Raw genomic sequence first — 23,391 nt, forward strand, 5'->3', positions numbered from 1 at the left:
CTCTCAGACACTTCCTGTTTGTGAACGGCTTTACGTGTGAAGAGCACAAGTCTTTGAGCGCAACAGAAAGCTACAACCAGATACCAGCGGCTGATTTCACTCTTGTTTGACTGCACTTCTCCGCCATGCCCAGGATGTGGGTTCGTCAGTTAAACCGTGATGTGTGCGGTGAATGAATGGCATAAGCGCTGAGCTGGAGACGCTTTGCCTTGGATTGTTTGGACTCTTACAGACACGTACTGAGAGTATGGATGCCGGACAGTAAACTGCAGGTAAGACATTGAAGGCAGTAATTGGGTACGTTTTATTTTGAAGGGCATCCAGTGTGTGCTCTGTGAGCTGTGATGAGGGGGTGCGGGGGGGTGGGATAGCAGTCAGTAACTTGTCAGCCTGATGAACTGGGGAAGTTTGTCTTCTCTGGTAAAGTTCAGACAGACTCAGTTACTCACAGTAGACTCGATCTGGTAATGTTCAACATGTTTGCATCTAAATTTGCATGTAGATAAAATGTCTGAGAGTTTGATGGTTTGTGGCAACATTATCCAGCTTCATCTGTCTGTCTAACGTGGTGGACTGTGTACATGTTGGGGACTTTGGTCTTTGAAGCCGGTTTTGTCAGAGTCAGCTTCCCGTGTCATCTTGTTTTGACTGGTGTAAGTATGTTTTAGAAGATCTGAGTTCATTTCTCTGCAGTGTGAAAGATTCAGGGGTCTTGTTTTCCGTCAGAGGAGCTGATGGGCAGCGTCAGCGTCACAGTGATGGGAAAGGCAGGGCTAGCACTCCCGGTGTGAGCTCACAGACCCCCACTGTGACACCAATTTTGGAACTTCTGCTTTTTCAGATGTTCTGTATGATTCATGCTTTTAATAAACAGTGAGGAAGTAGAGATGGAGAAGCATGTGTTTGGTGCCTGGATATTTTCCTGCTTTTAAATATATGTGTGTGTGTGTGTGTGTGTGTGTGTGTGTGTGTGTGTGTGTGTGTGTGTGTGTGTGTGTGAGAGAGAGAGAGAGAGAGAGAGAGAGAGAGAATAGGATCTCAGATGTCTGTGTCAGCACCTTTAACTGCTTAGCAAGGTTATAAGGGTTCATGCTCTTGGACTGGTTTCAGTGATTTGTTTTAATGAGCAGGTGAGGTCTAATTGACCTGAATAATTCAACTGTGTTCAAAAGTTCATCATTTATTTGGATAGATTTAAATACCGAGCTGAAAAGTGACAGCCAGGGATTCGAGCTAAGAATCTTGTTTACTATCCCTGAACCATACGTTCCGTTTTTGACATGCTAGATTCTGTCAGTGGTCCTGGAGGGCTCCACCCCACAGAAACACTACTGAGCCAACGCCTGTCCTCAACATCCTTTTTACTGCATAAACTCAACCACTTGTCAGCCACATGTTTATTAAAGGCACAGTGCACGTAAATGATTACTGCACATAAAAAAAGTCAAGTGGCAGATCACTTTCAGAACAATTCTGAGATTCATAACAAATCATGTAAAGGTGAAAGGGGATGTCTTCTGTGATGTCTTCTAATCTTGGTAAGGCAAACTACCACCATAATAAAGTAAACTTAATATTCTTTTCTGAAGGTTGTTGAGTCCAAATAAAGTTGCACTTCAAGATAAGTCTAGGCCAAGAGACAAGGGTTCATAAGCAAATTGACAATCTATTGCAAGACTTTCGTGCTTTTGTAAGACCACAGCTTTTTAATTCATTGGCCAAATATTTACATATTCAAGCTGTGTGGCTGTGCCTGTCACTGCCTTTTTTTTCTGGGATTATACTGAGTGAGGTCTCTAGAGAGCCAGGTCAGGGAAATAAGTCAAGTGTCACAGCAGGCATGAGTCAAATCTCAGTCTCTTGTCTGAAAACCATACGGCTGTGTTCATTTCACTCTTGTCTTACCCTTTCAAAACTCCCCTTCCAAGATATATCAGTTTGGTACTACACTGTGCGTAAGGAATGAATTTACTTTGTTGGGATTTATGTCAGTGGCTTTCTATATATGTAATGAGACTTAATAAATACTATTATTTTTCTCCATAAAAAAAGAGATAAACATTAAATGTAATGAACTCCTCGTGGCTTTATGGTTTACACCCTGCCTGTTGGATGATGACAGACACTTTGCAACCGCAGGACCACAGGAAGGGATCATCTATTCTTCTTAGAAATTGTTCAGTTACACAATCAATTTGAGTAAAATCATTGAGAAATAAAAACTGCCGCAGTAGCGCTGGAGGCCATGTGTCAGACTTTAAAAAGAAAAAAGAAGGTCACAGATTAATGACTGGGTTGGAGATACCACAGATATTCGATATGAAGCTCAAAGGCTGTCACAGTGTGTTTTTTATTTGTTTTGCACCTCTAGCAGAGGTGATTGTAGTATCCTAGTGCAGCACTGTGTGTTATTCTCAACATTGCTTCCTGTTTGTCTCTTTACGTCTGTGGTATCAGTAAAATCTTCATTTTCACCTTTACAACACATACTTTGAGGTCTACACCCCCGAGTGTGCGTGCACAAATGTATAACACACCTGTTGTTGTAAAAAAAAAACAAAAAAACAAAAAAAAACAAAAAACCCCAAAACATTCAGTGATGTCAGCTCTAAAGCGCAGAAAATGTTTTCCCCTTATGGTATTCGACTAGATATCACAGATGTTTGCATCCTCATCGTCTTTTGGATGATGAAACCAAACGTTCCTGAGTGTAAAACTGAGCAGACGAGAGCTTACTTAGGCCTGTTTGTGCAGTGGAGTCACCACTGTCTGCCTGCTGTTTGGAGCTCAGTGCCATAGCCTGATATTACAGCACCTGATATTTGCATTCATGGTAGTTTCATCCAATTTTTTTTTTATCAGGGTTTATTGAGGAAGTGAAGACTAAAGGCTACACAGAGCGGATTTCAAGTGAACAAAACAACCTCTATGTCTTGGTGCTGTTGTTATATGTAGAGCAAACTGTGACATCTCTGTGTATTTTTAAAGCCAACACTTCCTGTTTGAGCTTCTTTTATGCATTTGCACATACTGAAGCTCTACTTGAATATGTTTTTGTGTGAGGAAAGTGCAGAAGTTGCAGTGAAGCCCTTCCAGTGCTCAACGTGCAATCTAAATTTGTTGATGAAGATCATATGAATAAGTCAGTAAGTGAATGGGCTTTGAAGTGACCTTGTTTTGTCAAAATTAACTTCTCTTTTTTCACAGACAATAACAAAACGTCCTCAGTGATCTTATGTCACACACGTACTTAGTTTGTAACCCAACGTGAGAGATCTCCTCCGTCACACTGGTGTGCTCTCACCGGTAGCGGTTGTTTGAACTAAAGGGAAGCACTTAGTTACACCAGAGCTTTGGAGTTGGACCGCTGTTGTTTCCTAAAGCCATAAGAGGCCGGTTCACATCCACTAGGTTAGTGGAGAGAAAGGGGGGGGGGGGTTACAGCTCTGTGGGCCAACAGAGGAAGACTGGATGTGAATATCAGACTCTATCAATCAGGGGGGGTCAGTGAAAATGACAATAATGCATACTGTACACACATACACATATGCCGTGCGCACACACACATACACACACAAGCTCACCTCCCTGGTCTGTGGGAGTGTATCTTAGAGTCTGATCACACCACAACAATAGGGAGGCACCTGCTTCCTCAGCTGAGCAGGGAAGCTATCTTCCTGTTAGGAAGCAGTTGGTAATGGGATCAGTGGGGGAGACTGGGAAGCAGCCTGTGAAGATGGAAGGAGAGGAAAAAGAGGACAGCATGAGAAAGAGAAAGAGAGACACAGGTGGAGGTGCAATGCTCGAACTGCTTGGTGTTGTCTTGGTGTTGATGCTTGTAACAAGGAGACAGAGAGGCGGAGGCTGATAACCAGAACGAAACAGAGAGAGACAGTGAAAGGAGCAAGAGGAGGGAAAGACTTGTGCTGTGCTCTGTCTCAGTAAACATTTTGATGTGGAGTGGATACAGAATGGTGTGATGTAGAAATAATGAAAATTATTGTGGCAGAATTAAAGCTGAGAAGACAGCGTTCAGAGCGTCCATCTTCAGCTTTTTTTTTTTCATATCAGTAACCCGTTTGAAAATTTTCTATATGTCACTGCTGACATGAATATTGGTATGATGACCTGAAACAACACTGAAAACCCATGAAAACATTCTGCTAAAATTAAAGTTGAGTCAACTCTAAACAACCTACTTGTATATGTTTGGGCACCTGGGACCAAGATGCTTTGTGTTCAAAACAGCGACTATTCTGTAACCTTGATCTCGTCAGCGACTGGTCAGCGAGCGTGGGCTGCATCAGATAGACAATGGAAAAGTTACCGAAAGACAGAGTGAAAAACGAAAATTTACGGAGGTGGATGAAATATTGAAATGGTTTGCTGTTACTGGCAATGTGGTCATTGTGATTTTAATTGTTTAACTGTTTTCATGTTGTTGTCAGGATCTGTGGTTTCTTTGCTTGGTGGCAACTCACAGTACAACAATTACTGAACATTAGCACATGGCTATTTACAGCTGTAAACTATATTTGTAAGTTTACAGTGAATTCACCAGAAAAGTCTCCTAATTTTTGTATCAAATCGTTCCATACCCCCCCCCCCCCCCCCCCCCCCCCCCCCCCACACACACACACACACACACACTACTTGTTATTGTCTGACTGTTGCAAGTTGCAAGCCCTGAAAAAGTGGAAGTGACCTTGTTGACTCTTAGGGATGTGCTGCATACATCCTCTTATGAAACACCACAGACTCATGCATTTGCAACATGACTAGCAACTCTACGTAAACAACTGTGATGACACACTGGAGTTGGGATTGAAATTTGCTGTTACGATCCCTGTCAGAGTGCACTGTCAAACCACCAACAGTGCCACAGTAGCTCTCTTTATGTTGTGTTCACTAGGTGTGATGTTTTATCACTAAAGCCAGCAAATAAAAACTATATAATCACTGTATTACATGGATAAAGTATGAACATTTTGGCTGCAGTTTGATACTTGTTCTATCACTTACCTTTTGCTCTGATAAATTAACTGTCCATCAGCCACAATGGACCTAATTGATGTCATTTTTTAGTTGGATTTACGTTAAATTGTTGTTACGTCAAACAAAGGCTTTTTTCATTTTATGACATCTTTGTTCAATATTTGTGTCAAAGCTTTCTTCAAGAATAAAATCATTCTAATACCATTCTTGATTAAAACAAATGCACAATATGGCTGCTGCTGTAAAGGGGTTAATCACAGCGGGTCTTTCTGGCATGCCCCCCTTTAGAAGCTGAAAAAATTCATACTCTCCCCACCCTGCAATTTTTGTCAATCATTCACAGTGATAGGGAAAGCAACTAATAAAAAATGATCCAATTTGAACTTTAGTGAAGCAAAGGTCAGCATGAGAGCATGAGCAAACCCTTCATTTCCCTACATAAATCATATTCATTCAACTAAGTTTTACTGTATTTTAACCCTTGTCATCAGGTGTGGCCTGCCCTCCAGTTGGAGAACCACTGGATGATACCAACATAACTACTGAAAACATAACATGGTGTCGTCAACATCAGTAAACTTTCACTGCATTGCGCCACCTCATATAAGGTCTTTACCTCTTTTATTACTTTTACATCTCTCCATTGAACCCCGTCCTGGATGCAGGAGTCATCATGGCTTTGACTTATTAGTTCCTTCCACTCTCACTGGGCTCTCATCCAACTCTGTCCAAGCTTGACAATGACCGGAGCCCTCAACACAAGTGTCCAACATGCTCGCCTCTATACCGCTCTATACACCACCTCAGTGCCACTCGGGACACCTCTTTAGACACAATACCTCTCTGGGGAAGAGGGACCGCTGAGAAAAAGGGCTGCATGGATGTGTTGTTTACTTACAGAGCTGGTGGTATTGTTGTTGAAAGGTAACTGTAGGAAAAAGTGGTGGGGGATAATTCAGCTTCATTCCTCTGGCCTTCTGAACCTGGAGCTTCCTGTCCCACTTCTCCTCTGGTGTTAATGAGGAGATTGGTGGGTCGGATGTTTGTACAGTGTATGTGTGTGTGTTGGAGCTGTATATCTCTTTAAGCATGTGTGAATGTGTAAATCATTTGTGTGACACATTCCCTTAGTGCTTGCGTAGCCTCACTTGTATTGAGTTGGCATACCTTTAAAATATTAGACATTTTTGACTTTATGAAAAGGTTGATATTAGGTTAACTGGCGACTCTAAATTGTCCACAGGTGTGAATGTGAGCACGAATGGTTGTTTGTCTCTATTGTCATCGCTGTGATAGACTGCGTCCTCAGTACATCTCGGGTGGATTCGCTCCTGTACTTAGACCTGACCGTCCTGTTATCGGATCACTCGAGACACATGTTAATGCCTAGTCTGAGTGAGGTCACAGTAAGACATAATATTGTGTTTGTTTAATTTGTTAAAAGAAAGAGATGTAAAAACAACACATTGTGGTTTTACAGGGGGTTATGTGCTGGACTATTTCTTTAATTTGGTTTATTAGCTAAATGGGTGAGTGAGAGCAAATGAGTCATTCATTAACACTATTCATTTGACAGTTTTCATTTATATCTGACTTTCATATGAAATGGGGAATTTGTCACACTCTCTGGGGAAATTCTGAGAACATGTAATCAGACAAAAACAGTTTCTTATGTCATTGCTCATTTCTGTCTCTCTTCTGACTTCACTCTGTAACCAATCATGTTGCAGACTTCACTAAGAAACATAACAAAAATATATAAAAACTTTTTGATTTTGGTAGAGCAATATTTTGTTTTGAAGATTTGAAAGAACAATCAATGTTGTAAACAGAACAGTTGCGCCACCATTACTTAATTTAAGTTATTAAGTTGTTTTCCAGTGCTGTTCACATCACACAGAACCGTAACATGCTCATATTTTCAATATCAAACACACAAAATGCTCATATGAATATGGTTAAAATAAGTAAGGTTTATATCTTGAGGAAAAGTATGATAAAGTTTTCTAAAACAGCAAATCTTTAAAAAGCTTTTGCCCTCTTTTCTTTAGGGAAGTATTTGTTCTGCTTCTCAAATTGGGATATTTCCCTGTATTTGAACACATATACTGTTTTTACTTGGAAATAACTCTAATGTGAAAAAAAGAGAAGCTTTAAAAATATATTAAGCAGCAGCATAATTCATTATCCACAACCTTGTAAATTTCCTTCTGCCCACATTATAATGAACGTTCATTAAATGTTCCACTGAATTCCAGTATTTGTCTGAAACAATTCTTTCACACCATCTTACACATCGATTTGTTTTGGTCAAATGCACATCCAATTAGAGAAATTCTGTATGTTTCCAAAAACAAAATATATGAGGATAACTCATAACTAGAAATAGTGAGGTAAAACTATAAACCATTTCTGGAGGGTCAGTCAATTTGAAGAGCAGAAGTTTGAATGTAGAAAATAAAGGCCTTGAACTGAATTTCTTTAGTTGCCTTACATACATAAACATAAACCATTAACACCAATTGTGTGATGTTAAGGTGAAATGTTGGTCATAAAAATGCCATTTGAAACACATAATGTTCTCGGTTTTTAGACTACATTCATATTTTCCAGTCTTGCTCTGGCTGATTGGTGTTAATGCTGCGTAGCTGGACTCAATCTCATCAAGCTGCTGGGAGGATAAATGTTAGAAAGAGATGGAGATCCGGCGTAATTAGGTAAAACTAAGGAGTGGAGTACGGTGCCGGTGACCAAGTGTAGAAAACTTCTTGAGAGTTCAAAGAGCTTCCCAATAAATATCGACATACTGTATCTATTGCGTTGACAACAACTCGCTTCTTTAAAGATGTTATTTTGTGACTGGGCTTATCAGGGGTACAAGCAACTGGGCAGTTTCCAGGGGAATTCGTAATTTTTGCAATGTTGGAGTTACCAGTGAAGAAGTGGTCCTCTACCAATTTGCGGATATGCTTCTGTTTTTAATTGTTTAAACAGGAAACTTGGTTCAGGTAGCAGCTTTGACTGACTGGTTTTTGATTTTGGCTGGTTTATGTCAGATTTCAAACTGTGTCACTGAACACCTGTCACCATAAATGTTGTTTATCTACAGCCAGGATTTATAAATCTGTCACACCACTCTTTTCAGTCACCAATGGGACGTCCCTGGTTTCTTGTTATGCATAAAGCTTCTGATGAGATGTGTTCATAACAGAACTGAAACAGCTTGCCACACCTGGGTTGTCCTCAGTTGCTGCATGAAAAAACAGCCGAATGCACTGATAAACTGAAAGTTCAAAAAAGTGAAGTTCAGCACATCCTTGTGTCTTCAGCAGTGAAGATATGATGTACCTACAACGGTGTGGTAATACTGGAATTACATGTCTGACTATTTTCACTCGTCACTCCAGTCTGAAGCGTTGTTTCACATCTCTACTTAGTATGGTACAAATTTCAAATCTGAAATCACTCAGGGCTGTTTTTCTCTTTCAGCCTACCATGCAAGTCATATTGTGAAAACGGATGACTTGTTTTTGTTTGCTTAAATGCTGGGGTCAAAGCTTGTTGAGTAATTTTTTAATGTCCTGAATCCAGTACAATCCCTGTACAATGTAACTGCTGCCCATAGGTGTTACCTCTGTGGTTGTCCATTATGTTTGTACTAATTACTCACTCTTAATTTGTGCTACACCTAAGTTTCAAGCCACTGTGTATTATCAGCTAGCAAGTTGACGTTACCCTTCATATTGGTCTTATCAATAGTGGCGAGGCATCTCTGTTTTTCCAAGAGTTTCAATTAGTCTTATGCTTGTGGAACTTGTTAAAGTGTCATTCCTGCTTCCTGTTTATATGGTTTGTGGCAGCATCTGGTAGGACATAACTGACACTGAGCAAGAGGTACAGGTTTGTTGTTGTTGAATTTAATATTTCAAATAAATCACATATCATTCAACACTTCTTCAACCAATACTTGTAGAACAAGGAACAACTTTACAGTTAGATCCATTTATAGTATGATCCAGTTCTGCTTGTGGTCTTCTTCTGAGTCATCAGAAAACACACCACAAACAACATTTTGTTTAAACATGCAGGTGTCCAATCATATGCATTACACTGCATGTGATATTTCAGAAGCTATGGCAACAAAACAGCAATACAAGCACCCCCATATCTGTTTTTCCTTCCTCTTAGAAATGTCCCTTTATGGTTTGTGTATCTTCTTAGACTAATTTTCATACTTAGCGGCTGATCTGCCTTCATGCAAAACAGATGTGATAACACATACTGTCCATGAAAAAAGAAGAGCACGGGTGCATGTAAACATTATGTGTGCACACAGAGGCATTCTAAGATAATGTCCCGCAGAACACATGAATGGGAACAGAGTTATGCCTCATATATTGATACTTAATGTCAGGTCTCTCTCCTGTCCCTCCACAGAGCCTGAGTGGTGAAGATGCAGCACACTTCATGCACAGAGGACAGGATCCAGCATGCTCTGGACAGGTGTCTGGATGGGCTGAGACAAAGCCCCACAGCCGCACACCACTGGAACGGTAAGACTCCAGGTGCCAGAGTGGTGATGAGGACCTGGGCTGAGATTGGGTTTTGCTGAAGGAAGTTTAACAACTAATTAAGTTTCTACACTGCTAAAATGATGATGACTGAATTTCTATGGGAATTGTGATGTATCAGTGAAAACTGCACATCTTACAGATAAGAACTTAATACAGAATACGGGTGTTTTTAGTGATCACAATACATTTTTGATTGTGTCTCATGTTTTTTTTTTTTTTTTTTTTTTTTTTTTTCTTTTTCTTTTAAGGGCGTGTGATCAGGGCATGTTTTTGTCTCATGGCAGGGCATGTACCTCTCCAGTACCTGACAAGCAATAGCCCTCAGAGAGTCCATAACTCTGTTAATATGCACCATCATCTAAATTTATTTTAGGAAGGATAGCAATTTTTAATCTGCATTTTCCGATTAAATGTGCGGTTAAAAAAAACATACGCAGTGAGTGATAATCTTAGTGTTCAATCTGTTCAGCAAAATCTAACAATGCTCCTGTATCTAAAGATATGCCAAAATCATATCCCTTGTTCTTTGGTAAGTGGCCTTAACTTTCCACCAAATGTTTAAAAATTGTTTTTTTTACATTACTATCATACAGAGGAGAACTGAAAACAGCAATCCTTGGCAGAAATTGGGAATTAACGTTGTTGCCAACGAAGAGGAAATACGTTGCCTTCTACTGTTTGATTTTGCAGTGTTACAGTGTTTGCAGCTCACGCTGTGGCTCAGGTGGTGGGGGATGTTAGATCAATAGACATTTTTCACAGTAGATATTTTGACATGCCATAGCAGGGAAAGCACTGGTGTATTTAACAACATTAATGATGGCTGCATTGCATTAAGGTGAAGTCCTGCTTTTGTGCGTGCTGACTCACTGGAATAACTTAGCCGCACACTGAATGAAAATGAGTGTTAATGTTATCGATCCGCCTGTGTATATCCTGCTATGACAAGTCTGTTGTGATGTTATGTCTGTTGTGAAATAAGGTCTGGTATTGTAGCGTTGGTAGTTCAATTCTGGCTCCTCCTGGGCATATGTGTGTCAGCACAATTAATGTAAAGCCAAATATATATTCTTTTATTTGAATATATATCCTTTTTTTGATGACATGCTAATCTAGAGCCATATAAAACAATTGAGCTACCTTGCTCAAGGTATTGTGTGGCCCTCTGTTTCTAAGAAAGTAAATGCATCACATTTTCTCAGAAATTTCAGCCCCAGTAAATACAGTTGGACGTGATATGGGCTGTTTACTTCTCTAACTCAAACAGAAGGCGGCTGTTTGTTCTCGCCTTCTTAACACAAGGACAGTGTGTGACAGACACCCCGCCATCACACGGGGCAAACAAGTTTATAAATGCCTGAGCTTGTTGTTGATGACACTGCTGCTGTAAGATCATCAGGGAAATGTGTTATTGGGTACTGGAGGAAGTTGTGTGAATAGACAGCTGGGAGGAAGTGGTGCCACAGACCGCAGTGTGTGAGTGAGGCATCATGAAGCAGGAGTTACTGTGGCGCACGGTGTAAAAACAGGGCGGAAGATTAAATCGGCATCAGCCTCCCACACATCAACCAGTGCCAAATAGAGTGACGTGTTCTGGGTTTTTTACCCTGATAAACTTGGATGATGTGGTTTTGACATTTACGACATACTAGCTGATGCTGGAATTTGTTTTTCCACCTCTCATGTCTCCTTCTTCTCCTCGCTGCTTTTTCGTGGCTTTTTGCCAGGGATGTGTATTTCATCTAGGGCTGGGATTACATTCATGTGAATTTGCACTTGTCCTCCAGTAGCCTTCCATTTTAGTGCAGAGATAATCAAATTTACATCTCAACATGATCATTCGAAACTTTCAGCTTCATTTCCTGTGCTGGCATCTTATCAAAATTAACCTGCAGAGCTCGTCACTGAATACTCATGATGCAAATACACCTCTGACCTTTAAATAGACTCATACCACTTTTTAGAGATTGTTAGATAACATTCCTGGGTGCAAATTCAGCGACTGACAAGTTTCTTGGAAAACGTTTCTGTGTGTGTGTGTGTTGTGAACAACTGCTGATGTGTTACTTCTTGGAAACTGAGAGCCTCAGAGATGCACTCAGATTTGTTTTGAACAAGGAGACCAGTGGAAACAGAGTATGAGGAGTCAGCAGCCACTTTCAGTTGTTTTTGTAAGTGTGACAGACTACAGATTAGTGAGGTTTTAATTTAAGAAGTTTTTTAATTTAGGAAATTTTACATACATGATTTCTATAACGTGGCCAATAATGATCCGTAACTTTAATTATCTGCGAATTTTTTTGCTAATTTAATTTTAGCTCCTGTTAATTTCCCTTTATTTTGACATGTCTAGTACCAAACAAGAACTTAACTGTTTTCTTGCAACAGGAAATCCATCCTGCCAATTTTGTACATGTACAAACATCCTATCTGAAACACTGAACAAAAGGTGATAAAACACATGATTGAAGTGCACCAACCCCACTGACAGTTATGGGCTTTAAAGCTTTTTTGTAAGTTGTTGCAAACTTGCATTTGGCCCATGCCAGCCAGTGGTAAAATTGTCTGAAACCTGCTTTGTTAATGTGTCCTGTTACATTCACTTTCATTCTCACATGCTATGATCTGCTGCGTTTCACAATGGAAATGAAATGCTTCATTTCAACTGTAGTTCCAGGTTGTAATAAATAATAAATGTTTACATAATTGTTAACATCATTTTCTTATTTGTTGTGGGAATATGCCAAAAAAAAACATGGGTGTGCAATGAGCATGAAAGATGTGCAGTCACGTTAAGGTTAATAAAAATCTATACTACTTTATACTAGTGTCAAAAGCATGGCTGCCTGTCCCACAGTGCTTATGTGCACCAGTTTGCATCGCGTGAAGTTGAAAGTGTTGAAACGTGAACAATAACATATGGGGACAGCTTTGTTTATCTGCCTAAGAATACTGGATAATGTATAAGGCTATCCTTTAGCACTGAGTGTAGTTACAGTAGCTTGCACACCACCGTACCTTGTATGCTACATCTGAGTGGCCATCATTGTATGTGGACATATACACATACCCCGTAGTTGACTTTCCACCAGGCTGGTCCCTTCTTACCTGTAGCTTAATATATGCTCAGAAATCAAGGTCGGTGTGTTGTTTGCTCTCAAAACATTTCACAGATGACATTTCCCTGTTTTCAAACTTTGGGCAAAAAGCCTTTTACCTTGCGTCGTTCACATGGAGTAATGTTCAGAAGGGCCTGAAACTGACATTATTACAGGTTCAATTGAAAGCAGTGTTAAAGGATAATGAATAAAGCACTCTCAGATCATTTTTATGCCTCTGAACATCTGGAAGTCTAGTGATTTCTATACTTGTTTTTGTTTATGTACATAGGTTTGACAGAGCTTTCTTGTCTTCATCAAAGAGGAGATTTTAATCACAGCGAAATTTATGCCTGCTTAAATAAAATTTTAATTAACCTGGATTTCAGTCTAAGCTCCATGTCTCATCAGAAAGCATGCATCACACAATTACCAATACACTTCTGACCTGAACATTGTTGTATTAGCTTTGCTGCTGTCAGAATATACAGACATTGGTGCAGATATAGATTTAGGTAGAAGATGCTCTCTCTGCATTAGTCAACAACAGAATGCAACAAAACGTGACAGTCCATGGAGAGACCTAACCCAGCATCTACCTGTTGTCTCTTGGCTCTGCTGTAGCACAAACAGGCAGTTTTTTTTTTTTTTTTTTCTTCTTTAATATCCGGACTAGTGGTACTGCTGCCTGTGCCTCTGTTGAATATGCTCAGCAGTGGACTTTGTCTGCTGTAACCCTAACAACTATATGAGAAGTATTTAATATCCTCCGCATGTGTACGCTGATAATTAATTTTGCTGAAGTAATTCCTTTACCGCTTCAACCCACCACTGGGTCTGTCAGTATGTTTTATGACACAGCATTGCTCAAATCCAACAACGTGATATTAATATTTTAAATAAATTTATGCTCAAGAGGTTAAGATAACATTTTGCACCTGGACAGATGTTTTGGGTGACCCATGTGGCTTCTTTATCTCTTCTTATTTGCTGCTATATCTGTGTGTTGAACTTGTGCACTTATTTAAATGAAAATACGTGTGCTGTGTTTCAGTGCTGATGTGCTCAGCGGGTCAGTCGATGAACCGCTGGAGCCTGGAGGAGTTGGTGAAGAGAGACCCTGAGAATTTCCTCATCCTCTTACAGCAGATCATCAATAAGACCAAAGAGGTGAGGGGAATAAAGAGCAATGGTCATGGTCAAAGAGACTGTATTGTCCATTGTACGGCAGTCCTAACCACTGTTCTCTTATCTGTCTGTCTCTCTCTCTCTTAACATGTGTGGTGAGTTCAGGTTCAGGAGCAGTGTCAGTATGAGCTGGTGGCTCCCCTTGCTATCATGTTCTCCTCCACGCTGCTTCAGGTATTAAAACGTTTAACCTTTCATCACCTCTCTGTACCATTCACAGTGTATCGCATGTTGAATTGAGTACTCTTAATTCAAAAGGTCATTTAGTTCCTCAATTCAGACCACTGCGACGTTTGTTTGACGTATTACAGCAACAAAAGCCTCTAGTACAGTTACAAAAACACTGTAAAGCACAGCGTTTGCTGGCCTGACAAAACCCCCACTGCTTTTGTTTTCCAGTCTGATTTCCAGTCACACTTTCTAACATTAGGTGGCCCATGTGACAGTACAATCACTGGATCATTGGAAAGCTTGACAGTCTTTTTTTTTTTTTTTAAATAGGAACTGAGAACCCAGGGGTTAAGGTTAAGCTGTTTAACAGCTGATAATTTTACAGCTTTGAGGTTTCGTAATTATGTGACACATGTACCTTTGGTTGTTTGTCATGAAACCTGTACATAATAAAATTCTTGATATCGAAATAACATTACGTTACTACACTGAACTGTGTGAATTGCCTCATGACGTGTGCAACATGTTTTTAGTAATGATTACGTTGAGCAATACGGATATGAATAATAGGGACTTTGAAGACTCATGAAGCCTCAAACAGGTCTCACTGCACCTTAACAGAACCCCACTAAAATTTCTGGCTTGTGCTTTGTTTTGTTGCAGACACCATACTGTCCTCCAGACGCAGAACTGCTGGAGGAAGCAGTCAAGGTGTTTCGCTGCTTCCTCACGTGGCCTGAGCCTTACTGCAGTGTGTGTAAAAACCTCCTCTCCACACTACAGCTGGAGATCAAGGCTCCAGGTAATTATGGAGTATATAATTAATTTTAAAACTATTTCTCTTTTTCTGTCTCTATTTTTTTTTTTATGACTCCTTACTGTCTCTGACACACGTACAGTATTCTTTAGCTCATCTGGTGCACACAGAAGTGTTTTTCTCCAACCCGTGTAATTGATCTCCCCCTAGTGCCAAGTCAAAGAAATGCATTTAAGACAACCGGGCAAAAGGACCCTGCGTACACCACAAACAGCGTCACCAACAGTAATGAAAAGAAGATGATAAGCTGAACTGGGCACTTCTTCATAGTAATTTAATATTGTTTGAAAGCGGATGTAACATCAGCGTTTACAAAACAAAAAAGCAGAAGCCACACGTGAAACACCTATGCTGAAATTTACAGGAAGGGTCAGAGGAAGTGCCAAATAGGCAACAACAGACTGAATGAACAGATGAATTTGAATGAATGAGTGTTCAGCTCACAGTGATGTTTTATCGGCGTATGGAGTATGTTTTTTTTTCTTTTGTTTGGACTCATTCAATTCTACTGTTTAAAAACACAAATATCAAGCCATCATGGATATTCTGATAGCCAGCAACCCTTCATCTGTCTGCAGAAAGTCCACCAGGATACTGATATAATTAACAATGTGTTCTCATCAAGTCGTTTGGTTAAAAACCGTCGACAGGTCAAATGAAAATTATTTTTCTGTTTTCCTCACAGGCATTTCCTTTCAGCGACTGGTGAGAGAAGAACAAGGCCTTAACACCTCCAGCCAGTGCTCCAAGACCATGTAAGTCCACACAATATTACTGCTCACTGTAACGTGACAGTGGCTTCTCACAGGTCAGGTGTAACTTAGCCAGTGTTTCCATGATTAACGAATATTGGTGGTATTCAGACCTCTGTCTTTGTAAAGGATCTCTGCCGTATAAGTACACTGCATAAAACATTATTCTACCTCCTTTGACTAGCTGCATGTACGTGACAATCTGTCTTCAGTCCAGTGAAAGCTGTATGTTATCTTTGATCTCTTGTACCTTCTGCTTTCTTATTAAGAATGTTTTTTTTTTATTTACGCCTACAGTTCTGTGGTTCACAGTAGATTTATCTGAACTGAGACCATAAAAAAAAAAAAAGCACTCCGTGTGTCCAAAAAGTTAACAGAATTTCTTAATTAAGCCACTTACGTGGTTAGCACTTTCTTTAGGTTCACATCCTGGAAAGTCACTTTTCATCCTTTTCTCCACCCATCAAACCACATCACCGTCACGGCATCCTGTCTGCATCTTCTCTAATGTTTAGCTGTGTACATGCCTGCACCTTATCAGTGACATCATCTGTCTTCTGCCTATAGGACTGTACTGCTGATGAACCCAGGTGAAGTCCCTGCTGACTTTCTCTCAGTGGCTGAGCAGCTCAGTTGTATTCAGCACTCGCAGAAAGAGACCTACATCACTCTGATCAAACATGCCTTCCAGTCCACACTAGGCACCAAGTACCCTCTACACAGTGTCCACAGAGCCCTGCAGGTATGTGCTCAGAGCAGTGATTCAGAATTTCATGTAGACAGTTCTCAAAAACACTAAAACAGTATTTTGACAGTAAATTTGAGTTTAAAATGTCCAGAATCAATTGTTATTTATATACAGATATAAGTTTTAAACAACATTTGACCCAAGAAAAAAACTTTAAAAATTCAGTTTGTAATTCAAAACTTTAGAATGGGATGGCAATAGATTAATGTAACAGGAAGTGTAAGCTTACTATACCATATTATAAATACTTTTTGCAGGGAAAAACAGTGAATGAGTTGGGTGAGATCTTCTCCGTGGTAAGTGATGTCTTAGAGACGGCGGCTGCCATAAGTGACCCTCTGAAGGGGCGCAGCCATGTGATCCAGGGACTGGAGGAACTGAGGGAGAAGATGAGAATCCCAGCATCCAATGGAAGGAAGTCTGATGGTAAGAGGGCAGACTTTATGATCTAGGGGATACAGTACATCACATGGTTTTGATATTTCTGTTTCCAGTAAATGTCACACTGATAAGCTGTTATTTTTCTCTTCTTTCCTGTCCTCCCTGTCAGGAATGCTGCAGACGCTGCCGTTGCCTACAGCCAAGTGTTACATGTTTCACTGGGAAAAAGATAACTTCGGTAAAGTATTCAGTGAGAATCTTTACTACCTCTATACGTCTGTACCTATTGTCTCACAATCCATCCATGCTGATGGACAATTTTTAGTATTCCTTTCAGCAATATGAAACCTGTTTTTAAATGGAATATGACAGATACCCTAACCATATTTCCAATATAAAACATATTTCACTTCTCTTCTCTGCTCCTTTGACCCTGGATCTGCTGCACAACAAAGTTATACTTGTAATAGAAAGATGATAGTGAGCTTGGTAACATGAATACTAAGATGCCTACCCTCAAGATAACCTTTGCTCCTCTGAATGTGACTGATATCTGTCTGTTTTGATTGCTGCAGATGTTCTGAACACCCTTCTGGAGCATGACTCTGACGATCTCACCACTAATGGGCAGGCTGACGAAGTAGAGGTGCTAGACACTGATGATGATGATGAAGATGATGAAGAGGATTTGACAGAGATGGATGCAGAAGAAGAGGCGGAGGAAGAAAACAAAGAAGAGGAGGAACATGGAGTAGAATTACCTTCGATGTCTATCATCCCTATTGACTACTGCACCAGCCACCGTGCCTCCACCTTCTCCACCATCTCCTCCCTGTCCACTGCCTCCAAAGACTCCATGTTCTCTACCTTGTCTGTAGCCTCAGAGTCCTACGCTCCGTCGCTTTTCTCTGTCACTTCTGGAGTTGATAGTGACTACTGTGAAGATTCTGATGACAATATCTGCTCCTCTCCCGTGGCAGAAAAATGCTCGCCAAAGTCTACCAAAGCTTCGGCTCGCCTCAGCCAGCACTTTTATAGGCTCTTCATCAAACCCAAGAACCCTCGGTTACTGTCCCGGGCAAAAAGCTTAGGAAACACTGAGTCAAAAGACCTTTTAGTGGTGCGAGACAAGCGCTCCAACTCTCTACCACAGCAAGTCAAGTTACATAGTCCTGAGCCCTTACTCCAGCCACAAAGTCAAACTCTTAGACATGTCTGCTTCAGAAGGCGGCCTATTCTGAGCAGTGATGAGGACAGTAAAAATACTACACTGAGGGTGGTTGTGTTTGGTGCTGATCATGTAGCAGGAAAGGTGGCCCGGGCGTACAATAGCCTGAGGAGGAAGGAGAGCGTATGTCCACGTCTCAGCAGGGCCTTCAAGCTTCAGTTCTACTTTGTGCCTGTGAGGAGGGACTCAGCAGGAGGACCAGGGAGTCTGAGGTCCCCTAGTCCTATGGTTCAAACTGGAACTCCAAAAGGAGTGGCCCTGTCTAATGTAAGAAGAATTATCCCAACCTAACTTCAAACATTGAACACAAAGTTTTGTTTATAACATCATATTTCTTGAGATGTCAAAGAGCAGGGTTGTACTGTTGCATGGAGTAGAGAAAGCCAGATTGTGACATGGCTAAAATAAAAAAACAAATAGCCTGCATGTATTTGGGAATTCCACTGGTTTTAACTGTTACTTTTGCTCATACAGGGTTTTCACCTCACGAGCACAGGGGACAGTACTAATGACATCGCCCATCTCCTTGGTATGCTGGACCCTTGGTACGAAAGAAACACCTTAAGCCTGCTCAACTTGCCTGCCAACGTCGTCTGCCAGGTACAACTGGAACCTAACTTTCGAACAACTTAACCCAGTGTGATCTAAAACTCATCATTCGGATCTTTCAACAATGTTGAATTCTTTGTTCAGGCTTTACCCGCACGTATCATCCTGCTGTATAAATTGTATTAAGTGTTAAATTTTGTTGCACTCTTTTGCAGCAAACGTCAAAGACGGAGTCAGAGTCCTATGATAGTTCATATGAGCAGCGCCTGCCCATCCTGGCTGACTTGGTCCTGTACTACTGCCGCTATGCTGCCCGACCAGCTCTGATCCAGCTCTATCAGGCAGAGGTCAGATACACCTTTGCACAAAGAAAAACACACACATACACACAGCTATAATACATTAGGTGCCATATGAGTCATTTCTTGAGCTGATTACTGCTAGGAACCATTTAAATGAAATCCTTGGTGTCCAGACCTTGCCACCCTTGTGAATAGAAACAGGACCTCGATGCCCTCTGAGTAATTAACAGAAAAATATGTTCCAAATTCAGTGAGTGATTGAGATTCTTTGATGTTGTAGTTGACGTTGGCTTGTGGACAGAGGAGGACCGAGGTGTTCGTCCACTCTCTAGAGTTGGGTCACACCGCAGGAACACGAGCCATCAAGGCCATGGGTGAGTGTGATGCACACACACACACACATATCCTAGCAACGATGCCACAATAAATAAAATCCTCCACTTTTTCCGTGCAATGAAATGCATCATCAGTCATTATGAGGTTGAGACTGGACTAAATTTATGGCAGAGGAACATCTGCTATTTCTATATCATGATTCAGTCCACTTCTACTTTTCTAGTTTCACTCGTCACCACCACTTGCACTTCTGATTTTTCATTTCCTTTGAGAAGTAAAAATCGAGGGAAAGCTGTTTGTGGAACTCACTGTGCTTTATTCTGCTACTTGTAATGTTCTTCACACAAAAGTGATCCAGTTTTTGTTACTGCATCGAGTTGCAGTCATTTTTTTGTCTATTCTGAACATTCCCTCTGCTCTCACTTGGATTACTGTGTGTGTGTGCGTGTTTTTCTCTCTGTGTATAGGTGCTGCCAGTAAACGGTTTGGCATTGATGGTGACAGAGAAGCAGTGCCTCTAATGTTGGAGGTGGTGTACAACAGGGTAAGATGGTGTGATTTTATTCACTATTAAAAGTTGTGTCTTGAAGCTGCACTTCAAAAGAATTATATTCATAAACACACCATCTTACCAGCAGAAGGACACCTCATTACCCCTTCGGAGACAGAGAAGGTTTTCCTTGTTGACCTTAATTCAACTGGTTTTGGCTGGGACTCACTTCTCCACAGGAAATGACACATTAAAATTCAGTGACAAAACAGAAAGTCTGCTTAACAGCATGTGTATGTGCCCTAACCTGACAATCCTAGAGCTTTAGCCTCTCTGGTCCCTGTGGTATACAAACAGGCCAGACTACTCGACATGATGTCAAAGTTTATTGATGTTATAATAATACTGCGGGCCTGTTCCTTATCTTTGATTCCATACATGACTTCAATGTTGCTCCCAATTAAAAAGTCCTGTATTAGTCTAGGTGTGGTTATCATCAGTACTGTTCCCAAAGCAGCAATGACCTTACCTCCCCTTCTCCTCCTCAGGTGGTGATTAGTGGGAGAAGCCAGTGGAAAAGAGAAACAAAAGTCTGCACTTCAGTTAACTTGACCAAAGCGTGCAAGAACCCTGAGGAACTAGGTACGCTGCCGCCACTGATACGTCATTGAACTGTTTAAAGTGTAATATTAAACAGAAATTCCTTAAAATTTTCCTTTTCATATCTGTGAATTAGGTGACTGTGTAAGTGTATTCAGAATTTAACTAAAACATTCTCTGTCAGATTCAAAGATGGAGTGCCTGCAGCTCACAATGACTGAGGTACTGAAGAGACAGAATGGCAAAAGCAAGAAGGGCTACAACCAGGTAAGCTAGACATGAAATTAGTCAGTCTCGGTGGCTTGTGGTTTAAAAAAAAGCGTCGCAGCAGCATGTCTTCATAAACAACTCTGAAACACGTTCTCTATTTCAAGACCTCAATACATCCTAGATAGCATCTCAAACTCATTTCAAATTGATCTCGCAACTCATATACGGTGAGAACAGTTTTTCACATACACAGCTAGATGGAACAAAAAGCCACAACACAAAGGCAAGGTGTTATGCTCTTGTTTGTTTTGGCAGTAATGTTGTCTTCTCAACATTGTCGCTTAATCTCTTAACCTCTTTAGATTTGGAGCTTTGATTTGTAACAGCCACTAAACACCTCAGCAGAACGTAGACCCATGACATACAAAGATATCTCTACGGTTTTCATTGTAATTTTCCACCATCAAGTATTTTGCTGTTTGTTTTGTTTTTGTTTTTTTATTTTCTGCAAAATGTGTATTCATGAGGTGCAGTGCATTTAGCTTTGCTCTGTTCCTTCTCTTTGTAGCAGCTGAACGTAACAGAGGTGAAGGTGGACAAGGTGCAGGTCAGCGGTGCTGGAGACACGACATTTGCTGTGTGTCTGGACCAGGATGAGAAGAAGATACTACAGACGGTCACCAGGTGTGGAGTTAAGATAGTCACACACACAATTTTCATGCTGTTAATGAAGACGAACATATAGAAACACATTATAAATCATGCTATTTGTTGTTGTATTCTCACTGTATTTTCTTAACTCACCTGTGAAGCCACAACCCACTTTCCACTCAGAAACAAACAATGGATAGGAAAAAAATTACACACTCATCTACCACACTATCCACCCACAACCCTTCCAAATGTTTCTGTTTATCTAACTCATGTGTCTCCGTCTGCTCCATAAAGGTGTGAAATATCAGTGTGCTACAAACCTGACAGCTCCTCTGACTGGAGACTAAGAAAATCCCAGACCTCAGCTCAAATCCAGCCTCTCCACCCCACCTTCTGCTCCCTCCTCTGCCTGCCCATAGTCACTTTCAGTGGGGCTCTTCCCTAAGACTGCTGACCACTGGGTTGAGTGGATTGAAAGCAAAGACTCTGTGCACTGTTATCCATATGCTCTGAATAACAGACACTGACTGCAGAGGAGAAGTTTATCAAGTCTGCCTGGTGTCTTGAAGACGCTGTAGTCAAGTTCACATGGGACAGTGGGACACATCTATTCGGCACATACATGGACATGAACAGAAGGGGTAGTCAGAAATCTGCAGAGCTGGTTGGCCTATTGTTTCAAACATATACCAAATGACCCAAGAAACAAAGAATGACTACAGATGCAACAGTTCAAATGGTGATGAGTCCAGATTTTTCTGTACCAAGCAATAATTAACTATTGGTTCAAGTTTCTTTCTTCAGGTTTCGGTTCCTCCTTTCATTTTGGCAGAGAAGTGACCGTAGCCACAGTAATGTTGGACAAACATGGTGAATATATACACTCTCAGGTGGGATGGCATCAAAACTGGCAAGACAAATATGTTGTAGTATTCCTGGGTTCTACTGAGAGATTGAATGTAAATAATTTAGAGTTCATCTTGAAGCAAAGTTTAAGAACTTCTCTCTGGATCAGCCTACACAGACACAGAGGAGGACCACGGGAAATTTTGATACCTGCTGACAAGACTGTACTACGTAATATCTCTATTAAGGGCAATTATCAGATTATGAGACTATATCTGAGAATGGACACTATAAATTTAAACAACATGTAAAAATTATGTTTGTATAATATTGTATTGCATAATATAACTTGAATGTCACGTCATATACATATATTTTATGTCTGTTATACATGCGTTTTAGTTCTAACGTTTCTCCTAAGGAGTTATCACTGTTTCAACTGGAATTATAAATATGACCAGCAGGGGGCTCTGTTGACATTCCATTTGACTTCAGCTGAAGTACTGGTTGATCCAGAGCAGGTGACACTTGTAGTAAAATCTAACTTTGTAATTGCTGTAAAGTAGCTTATGTATAAACCATATTTTAATGACAACATTCGTTTCCACAAGGGCACAGGTGGAAAATATAAAATTAATAATATGGTGCTATAAGATTCAAATGCACATTTTTCTCAACCAAAAAAAAAAATCATTCCACTTTCATTCCATATATATATGATAACCTAAGAGTGAAATAGTAGCACTGTATAGATTTTTCTTTTATGGAAGCAAAGCACTTGAACATTAAATTAAACGAATTAGGTACTTTTATGGTCTGGTAAATACCTGGCACCACTGCCCTCTCCTCTCCTTTCATGCCTTCTCTGATGAAATATTACAAATGAAATATTGGTTTTATAATTTTAGAATTGTATGTTTATCATCCATGCAATGGAGACATTTCAAATTCATGAAGTGATCATTAAAATATGTCTTCAATTGGAGACGAAGTTTTGTCTTGGTTGTTTTCTTCATTTGAAGAGGAGCTTGTTTATATTACAGCCTTGTTATGTGCATGTACTGCAAATATGAGTGAATATACAGTGGTGGAATGTAACTGAATATATTTACTCAAGTATGTACTCTATTCAGGTACAGTTTTGAGGAATGTCTGTCTTATGTGTTCTCATTTTATATTTTAGAATACGTCTACTTCACTACACTTCACAGACAAAATAAAATCTACATTTTACTCCACTACAGTGAATACATCTGACACCTTTACTAGTTACTTTTCAAGTGAGGATTTTACATACAAAGTGTGTGATCTACTTATAAAATGCAATACATTATTACTGATAAAACTTCAAAGCAGTACATAACATAGATCAAATTATCTCCACCTCAATAAAAATAACACATATTAAATTTACTGTTACACTCTGTGTATACATTATACATTTAGAAACCA

General features: G+C 40.2%; 1 protein-coding gene across 1 annotated transcript; it reads left to right on the plus strand.

The window, feature by feature from the left end:
• Window positions 1-22,924, plus strand: pik3r5 (phosphoinositide-3-kinase, regulatory subunit 5). The gene is made up of 18 exons (XM_041036497.1): window positions 1-272; window positions 9,433-9,548; window positions 13,722-13,837; window positions 13,961-14,029; window positions 14,690-14,828; window positions 15,529-15,598; window positions 16,163-16,337; window positions 16,601-16,769; window positions 16,894-16,962; window positions 17,300-18,219; window positions 18,427-18,552; window positions 18,717-18,848; window positions 19,084-19,177; window positions 19,607-19,683; window positions 20,178-20,271; window positions 20,414-20,496; window positions 21,008-21,123; window positions 21,388-22,924. Exons 2-18 carry the CDS (start codon window positions 9,449-9,451, stop codon window positions 21,536-21,538), a joined length of 2,700 nt encoding a protein of 899 aa, XP_040892431.1. The 5' UTR covers window positions 1-272; window positions 9,433-9,448; the 3' UTR covers window positions 21,539-22,924.
• Window positions 22,925-23,391: the final 467 nt, after the last annotated feature.

The sequence above is a fragment of the Toxotes jaculatrix genome, chromosome 4 (genome assembly GCF_017976425.1).
Source record: "Toxotes jaculatrix isolate fToxJac2 chromosome 4, fToxJac2.pri, whole genome shotgun sequence".
NCBI classification, from domain to species: domain Eukaryota; kingdom Metazoa; phylum Chordata; class Actinopteri; family Toxotidae; genus Toxotes; species Toxotes jaculatrix.

What these genes read in the sequence shown, in the direction of transcription:
- pik3r5 (XM_041036497.1), top strand. Translation starts at nt 9,449, where the DNA reads ATGCAGCACACTTCATGCACAGAGGACAGGATCCAGCATGCTCTGGAC. An exon ending in AGCCGCACACCACTGGAACG is followed by an intron (nt 9,549 to 13,721) that starts GTAAGACTCCAG and finishes GCTGTGTTTCAG; the next exon opens with TGCTGATGTGCTCAGCGGGT. An exon ending in GTGTCCACAGAGCCCTGCAG is followed by an intron (nt 16,338 to 16,600) that starts GTATGTGCTCAG and finishes TACTTTTTGCAG; the next exon opens with GGAAAAACAGTGAATGAGTT.